Below are 9,798 nucleotides of genomic sequence, written 5' to 3' on the forward strand. Positions count from 1 at the left end.
CGCCTCTTGACCGCTGTATCGTATCTCCGCCTCGCGTACAGCAATCTTCAGAGTACGTACGATGGCCTCTCGCGGGGCTTGTAAACAAACGCGGCGCTCCCTTCGGTAGTGGCGGTGCCGTTCGTCCGCCAGACATCACAATGGGAGGATTAACTCGCTGTGGAATCCTCCCTACCTCCCTTCCTCTCCTTCTCCCTACCTCCCTCTCCCCCCTCTCTTCCCTCCCTACCTCTCTCTCTCTCGGTCTCTCTCCCTCTGTCTCTCTTCCTCCCTCCCTGACCGACTCGCCGCCTCTTCCCAGCCCACCCACCCACTCACCTCCTCCTCCTCTATGAGTCCTCCCTTGCTACCCTCCTCCTCTTCCTCCCTTCCTCCTCCTTCCTCCGTCATGACCACCCCACTCCACCTCCTCTCCTCTCATCCCTTCCTGTCCGGCAGTCCTCTCTCTCGCTCTCACTCCTCCCTCACTCCTACTCCTCCGGGTCCTCGCTCTCACTACCCACTACCCAGCACTCTCCCTCCCTCTCCCTCTCCCTTTCTCCCAGGCGCGGCGTCCGAAACCTGGCACAATTAACGTCTTCGCAATCGTGTTGGAATGCATGCAGTGTGTATAGGAGAGAGAGAGAGGAATTTATCGCTATTTCCAGTTTAATCCTCGTCTTACGCCGCTTGAAACTGTGGGCTTACGCGGAGCCTTTACCCGACACCCACTCACTCTGATAGTTTAGAGAGTGTGTGAGAGAGGGAGAGGGAGTAAGAAGAGGATGTGAGCGAGTGAGCGTCTCCCCAGCCTCCCTCTCTCTTCCTAATCCTTTAATAGCGATTGGAAGCTCATTCCCGCGAGAGTCGAAACTGTCCGAACTGTGAAGCGCTTTCCAGGTGTTTATTGCGACCAGGAGAGGCGATATGACGAGAGAGAGAGAGAGAGAGAGAGAGAGAGAGAGAGAGAGAGAGAGAGAGAGAGAGAGAGAGAGAGAGAGAGAGAGAGAGAGAGAGAGGTTGTGGGTGAATTGGGACGGAGACACGGGAGAGGGAAGGAGATGGAATGAAGGGTTGCTATGAGTGATGGGATAAATAAAAAAAAGAATGGTCGTGGGAGATGGGAAGGAATGGAGAACGTGAGAGGGTGAAAGGACACAGAAGGAAGAGGAGGAGGAGGAGGGACAGAGCGATGGAGAGAGGAAAGAGAAGGCAGAAGGGAGGGACAGGGAAGTGGAAGGAGTGTCGTGCCGGAGGAGGTGGAGGATGCGTAATAGTGGAGGAGGAGGAAGAGGAGGAGGAGGAGGAGGAGGAGGAGGAGGAGGAGGTGTGGGTTTTGAAGACACAGACGCTTGGCTCGAGTGCAAAACCTTAATGTTCCGTAACGTGTCCTGATGAACGACTCGACTCAACTCAGGCGTCTGTTTCTGGCGGACGAGTTGCGAAGGAATTTTGTTGCTGAGAGAGAGAGAGAGAGAGAGAGAGAGAGAGAGAGAGAGAGAGAGAGAGAGAGAGAGAGAGAGAGAGAGAGAGAGAGAGGATGGTGGTAGTGGTGGGTTGACAAAAAATGTGCAATACAAATCTAGCACTCCGGCTTGCAAGACTCGCGTGAGGCGCCGCGGCGTGTGTGTAGCCTCCGCGTCTTGCTGTGTGTTTCTTGAGTTTTGCTGCGAGTGAAGTACGGCGGAGGAGTAGGGATGAGGAATAAAGAAGTGTATATGGAGACAGGGCAGTCACGGGTGGCGTACGATCAGTCTTCCACGCCGTGCCGGACCCTCAGCCAGCCAGACCCGCCTCGCCGCCGCGGCCGCTGCTGCTCAGCTCCCTCAGTGAGAGCTAAGCCGTTGGGGTGGAAGGACCATGACGCTGCTCGGCTCGCCAACGGTGCGGTAATGTTGGTCCGAGGCAAAGTCAAGACTGTTACCGATTCCCTCCGATCTGCAGGAATGTCTGGCAAGGCATTTCCACTCGCAGTGAATTAAAGGCTGGCCAATCAAAAATGTGGAGTGCGAGATTGGGCGATGGCAGGTTGGCGCTGGTCTTGGTCGTGTGGCAGGTCGCGGCGTGCGGCGTGGCGTGCCAGGGTGTGGGGCGGTACAGCGGCGGCGACAAGTGTGAGAGCCGCGCCCTCAGTGCTCGAGAGCGCGCCCTCTCTTGCTCCCTCAAGGCGCTGGAGCAGGAGACGCGAGTGGCCAACCTGAGCCGAGTGGCGGCCGACAGTGTGGTGCGCCTCAGCCTCGGCTGTAACGCGATGTTCTACTTCCCCAGTGTGTTGTCCCCGCACACCCTGTCTGGCTTCGTCAGGGTGCGGGAGCTCAATGTGGAGTTCTGCAAACTCAGTGAACTGGAAGATAATGTGTTTATTAACCTCAAAAATCTTAGAAACCTAACCATACGGACTAGAAACTGGGACTGGCCGCAGCAAAGCCTCGCGATGCGGCCAGATGTGTTCCGTCCTCTGCACCAGCTCCAGCGGCTCAACCTCAGCACCAACAGCATCTGGGAGCTGCCAGCTGGTGCCTTCTGCCATCTGGGCAGCCTCAAACAGCTCAATCTAAGTCATAACCACCTGCAGGACATGACGCAGCTGGGGTTTGGAGAGAGCGGGGCTGGCAGGGGCGGCTCCACCTGCCGCTCAGGCCTGCGCTCCCTCGACCTCTCCTACAACGACGTGACGGTGCTGATGTCCGGCTCCCTGCAGGGCCTGTTCCGCCTGCAGGAGCTGTGGTTGCACCACAACGAGCTGACCAAGCTGGACGACAACGCCTTCAAGGGCCTGTCCGGCCTGCACGCCCTCGACCTGTCTCACAACAGGCTGGTGGCGCTGCCTGAGGACGCCTTCCTGCACACGCCGGAGCTGGAGTCGCTGCACGCCAGCAACAACTCGCTGGCCGTGCTGGCACCGGGTATCTTCCGCTCCCTCAAGCACCTGGTGGAGCTCGACCTCTCCCACAACGAACTCAAGTCTGAGTGGCTCACGTCCTCCATCTTCGAGGGCCTCATCAGACTGCGGGTGCTAAGTCTCGCCCACAACAAGATCACACAGCTCAGCCAGCAGGTCTTCCACAACCTATACGGCCTGCAGGTGCTGCAGCTGTCCCACAATCAGCTGGCCACCATCCCTGCAGCTGCCTTCGCCCGCTGTGTCAACCTGCACCAGCTGGACCTCTCTTACAACCAGCTGACGGCCATCCCAGACCGCGCCTTCCAGGGCGTGGACGTGCTCAGCTTCCTGGCGCTGGACAACAATAGGATCACTGAGGTGGCGGCTGACTCCCTTGACAACCTCACCAACCTGGCAGACCTCAACCTCAACGGCAATCAGCTGACGGCCATCCCCGAGGTGGTGGGGCGCCTGGGGCTGCTCAAGACGCTGGATCTCGGCGAGAATCACATCACCTCGCTGGACAACATGCCGGTGAAGGGGTTGCAGTTCCTGTACGGCCTGCGCCTTGTCAATAATAGGATCGCGGGCAACATCTCCAAGGAGACGTTCAGTGACATCCCCTCCCTTAAGATACTCAATTTAGCAAAGAATTCCATTACCCACATTGAGAGTGGAACCTTTGATAATCATCCCAACCTGCAGGCGGTGCGTCTCGATGCAAACAAGCTCACCAGTATTCATAATTTGTTTGAAAAGCTTCCAAATTTGGTGTGGTTAAATGTGTCTGATAATAACATTGAAGTTTTTGATTACCACTTTATACCAGTGAGTCTTCAGTGGCTGGATTTACACAAAAACAGAATAAGTGAGTTAGGCAACTACCTGGACAGGCAGGACCTCAACCTGCAGACGCTAGACGCGAGCTTCAACAACCCTGGAGTACATCAACAGCATCCAGATCCCAGACAGCGTGCAGCTGCTCTTCCTCAACGACAACAAGATCTCCACGGTGGAGCCCTTCACCTTCTTCAAGAAGGAAAACCTCACCAGGGTGGACCTGTTCGCCAACCAGCTGTCCAAGATGGACATGTCTGGCGCTGCGCCTCAACGAGATTCCTGCTAACAGGTCCCTGCCCGAGTTTTATCTGGGCGGCAACCCGTTCGTGTGTGACTGCAAGATGGAGTGGCTGCAGCGCATCAACGGCCTGGAGCACGAGAGGCAGAACCCTATCATCATGGATCTCGAGACCATCTACTGCCAGATGCCCTTCGCCCGTACAGGCGCGTTCATCCCCCTGGTGGAGGTAAATCCCTCGCAGTTCCTGTGCCAGTACGAGACTCACTGCTTTGCGCTGTGCCACTGCTGTGAGTTTGACGCCTGTGACTGCGAGATGACGTGCCCTGACGGCTGCGGCTGCTACCACGATCAGTCATGGCGCTCTAACATCGTAGACTGCTCCCTGCAGGACGTGCAACAAGTGCCTGAGCGGATCCCGATGGATGCCACGCAGGTGTACCTGGACGGCAACAACCTCAAGAACCTCTCTTCGCATTCCTTCATCGGCCGCAAGCACCTGCAGGTACTATACGTGAATGCGTCCAGCGTCAAGACGCTCGACAACGGCACCTTCAGCGGCCTGACGAGGCTCACGGCGCTACACCTCGAGGACAACCTGCTGGAGGCGCTGCGCGGCAACGAGTTCCAGGGGCTGCAGGGCGTGCGGGAGCTGTACCTGCACAACAACCGCCTGCGCTACATCCACCAGCACACCTTTGCCACGCTCTTCCACCTGGAGACGCTCACACTCCAGAACAACCTGCTCACCAACTTCCCCGTGTGGCGCCTGGTGGACAACCCCTACCTGAGCCGCGTGTCTCTGGGCGCCAACCATTGGTCCTGCCAGTGCCAGTTCGTCGAGTCCTTCGGCATCTGGCTAAACGGCAAACGACCGGAAGGTGGTGGATGGCAAGGACATCAAATGCTACTCGGAGGAGGCAGACGAGGAGCCGGGCTCCTTCATCACCGACTTCAACGTGACCACGTGCATGAACAGCACGTCCACCTCCACCGTGATCCAGCCCATGGTGCTGGGCAACCTGCTGCACCCCGTCATCGCCACCTGCGCCTCCTTCGTGGTGGTAGTGCTGCTGGTGTTGTGCTTCCTGTACCGCGGCGCCCTGCGGGTCTGGGTGTTCTCGCGGTGCGGCTTCAGGATGTGCCACAAGGCCGCCACCACCGACGACCGCGACAAGCTGTTCGACGCCTTCGTGTCGTACAGCTCCAAAGACGAGGCGTGGGTCAATCAGGTGCTGGCGGGCGAGCTGGAGAGAGGCGAGAGGCCCTACCGGGTGTGCCTGCACTACCGGGACTTCCCCGTCACTGCCTACATCGCCGACAACCATCGTGGAGGCCGTGGAGTCCTCTCGCCGCACCATCATCGTACTCTCCAAAAACTTCATCGAGAACGAGTGGTGCCGCTTCCAGTTCAAGAGCGCCCACCACGAGGTGTTCAAGAAGCGGCGGCAGCGCCTCATCGTGGTGGTGCTGGGCGAGATTCCCTCGCGGGACCTGGACCCCGACCTGCGCCTGTACCTCAAGACCAACACCTGCATCAAGGCCAGCGACAGCCGCTTCTGGGAGAAGCTCAGGTTCGCCATGCCCGACGTGCAGAACAGCCAGCGAGTCGTCCACGCCTACAGCTCCATCCCGGAGAGGTCGTCCTCCTCCACCAACAAGTACAGCGTGAACAGTCCGGCGGGCGTGCACCACAACCTGCACGCCAGCTCGGACGCCTACTGGGCGTAGTGGCGGCCAGGGCTCTGGCAGTGTGCACGAGGACTCTGCGTGTGTGCATCGTGGAGTGCACGCGCCAGGGGTCTGTAGTTCCTTGGCAGAGCTCTGTTCGCTAGAGACGGACCCAGTGCAGCAGCGGCGCCGCCCGAGGGGCCCGACGGAGGCGAGGCCGTGGCCCGCCCCTGTCAGGCCGAGGTCCGTCCCGCGGCGCCTGGAGCACAGGAGGACGTGAAGCTTTAATGGAGTGTCGGCGCGAGGCCGCGAAGCCGCGAGGCCGTGGCCAAGTGAGGTGGTGAGCCAAATTGACAATTCCACTATTACTATTACTACTGCGTGGCGAGTGTGAGGTGTGAGGGAAGTGTGTGCGTGTGTGAGGGTGAGCAGAGAGTGACTAGAGCAGTACGCGTGGAGTGAGCAAGGCCTGGCCAGGCAGTGATCGATGAGGGGCGTGCTAAGTGTGAGTTTTGGAATACACTCATCAGTTACGTGCTAAAGTGTCGAGTTACACAGAGGAGTGACTGTTTCCAGTGAATGGAGAGTGAGAATATATAAATGTTAAAAAAAAATAAAAATAAAAATGCAAGTTCCTATTGCATGTGAAGTTCAGTGGCAGGCAAGTGAGATATGCATTATCCTGCAACTCTGGGAGTGTTTGGCTGGCAGTGCTACCCGCGTGACGGAGAGAAACGAAAGGCGAGGAGAAGAAACAATGAAAGTGCAGGAAATAAAGGAATCCCAGAGTCCTTTAGAAGGGGCTGTTGTGTGGTGTGAGTCCGTAGAGGGACTCATAACACCATCTAGTCATATATAACCATGCATATATAACTGTGGCTAGGCTTGTGTCCCATGTTCAGTCGGTTTTTATATAACAACGAAAAACAAAACAAGACCAGCAATTATTTTTATTACCGCAAGTATAATCTATTGTTGAAAAGTATATATATAAATGAAACGCTTCTTTTGTAAGTGGGCTCTTGTGTGTGTGTGTGTGTGTGTGTGTGTGTGAGAGAGAGAGAGAGAGAGAGAGAGAGAGAGAGAGAGAGAGAGAGAGAGAGAGAGAGAGAGAGAGAGAGAGAGAGAGAGTATTAATAGACCGGAATGTATATATATACGTCCCTGTGCACGTATATACAAGTGTTTGGTCCCCGGCGTGCTTGGAGGAAGAGTGTTAATATACATGCATATATATATTTTTTTTTCTCTGACAATTTCTGCATTTAGATGTTGTGGCTGCGTGTGTGTGAGGGCGTGGCGCGGGCGTGGAATGCGCCGCCCTTTTGTAAACAATGGTGTACTTTTTATGTGCTTTTTGGGGCTCCGTGGGGTAAATTTTGGCTTGGTTCACTTACACACGTACACACACACACACACACACACACACACGAACGCACGCACACACACTCACTCACACACTATCATCTTTAACATGTCACAACACGCTGAGATGTGCCAGATTTTATGGAAGTTAGCCTGAGACACTTCCTTGCTTCTTTTATGTTCCTCTCTCTCTCTCTCTCTCTCTCTCTCTCTCTCTCTCTCTCTCTCTCTCTCTCTCTCTCTCATCGATTTTGCGACTGGTTCATAATTTATTGAGGTTTACTCTATAAACGCTGCTATGCAACTCTCTCTCTCTCTCTCTCTCTCTCTCTCTCTCTCTCTCTCTCTCTCTCTCTCTCTCTCTCTCTCTCTCTCTCTGGCAAGTTAGTCTTTCATGCAAACTTCACATAGTCGGAGTTTGTTGACACGATGACAAGTGTACACACATTCGTACACGATCAGACACACACACACACACACACACACACACACACACACACACACACACACACACACACACACACGTACTGCCTGGTATGCTGATCGCCATGTCAGTGGGTGGGGCAGATGAAGACACACACACACACACACACACACACACACACACACACACACACACACACACACACACACACACACACACACACACAGCAAATGAGTCAATGTTCACGTCCAGTTCAGAACAAGATGTCAAACTAGCAATCAGGTGGCGCTCTCTCTCTCACTCTCTCACCTCGCGAGAAAGAGAGAGAGAGAGAGAGAGAGAGAGAGAGAGAGAGAGAGAGAGAGAGAGAGAGAGAGAGAGAGAGAGAGAGAGAGAGAGAATGTGTATATGAGGTTCCGTCAGTCAATGAGTGGAAGAGAGAGAGAGAGAGAGAGAGAGAGAGAGAGAGAGAGAGAGAGAGAGAGAGAGAGAGAGAGAGAGAGAGAGAGAGAGAGAGAGAGAGAGAGGTTCTCTCAGTCAACGAGAGAGAGAGAGAGAGAGAGAGAGAGAGAGAGAGAGAGAGAGAGAGAGAGAGAGAGAGAGAGAGAGAGAGAGAGTGAGAGAATTTTATTCACAAATTACTGCAGATCTGTGAATACAAGGGAGTGTAAGAGGTTCTCTCAGTCAACGAGTGAGAGAGATAGAGAGACTGATGCTCTCTCTCTCTCAGTCAGCGAGAGAGAGAGAGAGAGAGAGAGAGAGAGAGAGAGAGAGAGAGAGAGAGAGAGAGAGAGAGAGAGAGAGAGAGAGTTTTGCCCTACTCAACTGTGATAAACCCAAAGTCATATATTACTTTATTTAAAACGTGTACATATTTTTTTGATACATTTTTTTTCCTTTTTGTAAATTAATGTAAATAGATATTCCTGTGTAAATAAAGGATACAATGGGCAACTGTGGCTTTGTTTTGTCTCTGTGTGAGTGGCGGGTGCAGGGAAGGAAGGAAGGCGAGAGAGGTAAGGAAGGGAAGGAAGAAATGGGAGAGGTGAATAACTGATGAGGGTAGGAATGAAGTGAATAAGGAAGGAAATGATGAATGATGTGATAATGGAAATGAATAAGGTGGAATAATGAAAAAAAAATGAATTATGAGAAAAAAGAAGGTGTGAGTGGAGAAGTGGTGATAAGTAACAATAATAAGAAAATGCTGGAGAAATCAAAGAAAATCATGAAGTGGAAGGAAGAATGATAATAAAAAAGAAAATTTGACTGAATAAAAGTGCTGATAACTTGCGAGCCGAGGCAATACTGAGCGAATTTGTAACATGAAAGGTGAGAATAAGAAAAAACGTACCTGATAATATAAAGAGAAGCCAATGCCACAGCAAGAGTGAATGAAAGTGTTGATGGCTTACAACAAGAGAATATTCAATAAGTTTAAAATATGAAAGGTAAGAAGAAGAAAAAAAGTGTACTGATGATATGAGGAATAAATAAAAAAAAGGAGGATATACGCCACAGTAAACGTGAATAAAAGTACTGATAGCTAACCAGAGAAGCAATATTGGATGAATTTGGGTTAATATGAAGGGCGAGATGGTGATATAAAGAGAATAAAACGAAGCGTGTACACATTAAAGGAATACAAAAGTTTTGATAACTTTCAACAACAAAAGGAACACTGGATAAATTTACAACATGAATGACAATAATAATAATAATAAAGAAAAATGCACCAGATGATTATAAAAATGAATAAACAAACAAACATACGCCACAATAAGTGAGTAAAAACTGCTGGTAACTTAACACAAACCAATACTGAGTGAATATACAATATGAATCGTAATAAAAATAATAATAATAATAATAATAATAATAATAATAAATAATAATAATGTACCAGTTAATATATTATGAGAAAATATCATTCTATACTCCACAGTAAGAGTGAAAAGTGCTAATAACTCACAACATAAACTAATATTGCATGAGGTTTTAACATGAAGAGTAACAGTGATAATGAAATATGCACCAGTTAATATATCATGAAAGAAAAAAAAAAGAAAAAAACATACACAACTGCAAGAACTAATAAAAAAACGTCAATAACTTCCAACACAAAGTATGCATTAATAAATTTAAGATAATGATAAAGACAGACAAAAAAAAAAGAAAAATCCAGTAGTTAATAATGATAATAATAATAAAAACACACACACACACACACACACACACACACACACACACACACACACACACACACACACACCACACTGCGCTAACAAGTCGTCAATCTAGTCCAGCAAAGTGGCCTCACCAGCAAGAAACGTGCAATATTAACACACACACACACACACACACACACACACACACACACACACACACACACAAACC

At 51.4% G+C, this 9,798-nt stretch overlaps 1 protein-coding gene across 1 annotated transcript; it reads left to right on the forward strand.

The window, feature by feature from the left end:
- The first annotated feature begins 1,590 nt into the window (after positions 1 to 1,590).
- Positions 1,591 to 7,627, forward strand: LOC135113531 (toll-like receptor Tollo). The gene is given in 5 exon segments (XM_064028778.1): positions 1,591 to 3,799; positions 3,801 to 3,959; positions 3,961 to 4,809; positions 4,811 to 5,263; positions 5,265 to 7,627. Coding segments are annotated over 5 exon segments (3,690 nt in total). The 5' UTR covers positions 1,591 to 1,978; the 3' UTR covers positions 5,673 to 7,627.
- The last annotated feature ends 2,171 nt before the right edge of the window (positions 7,628 to 9,798 follow it).

The sequence above is a fragment of the Scylla paramamosain genome, chromosome 26 (assembly GCF_035594125.1).
Source record: "Scylla paramamosain isolate STU-SP2022 chromosome 26, ASM3559412v1, whole genome shotgun sequence".
Classification (NCBI taxonomy): Eukaryota; Metazoa; Arthropoda; class Malacostraca; order Decapoda; family Portunidae; genus Scylla; species Scylla paramamosain.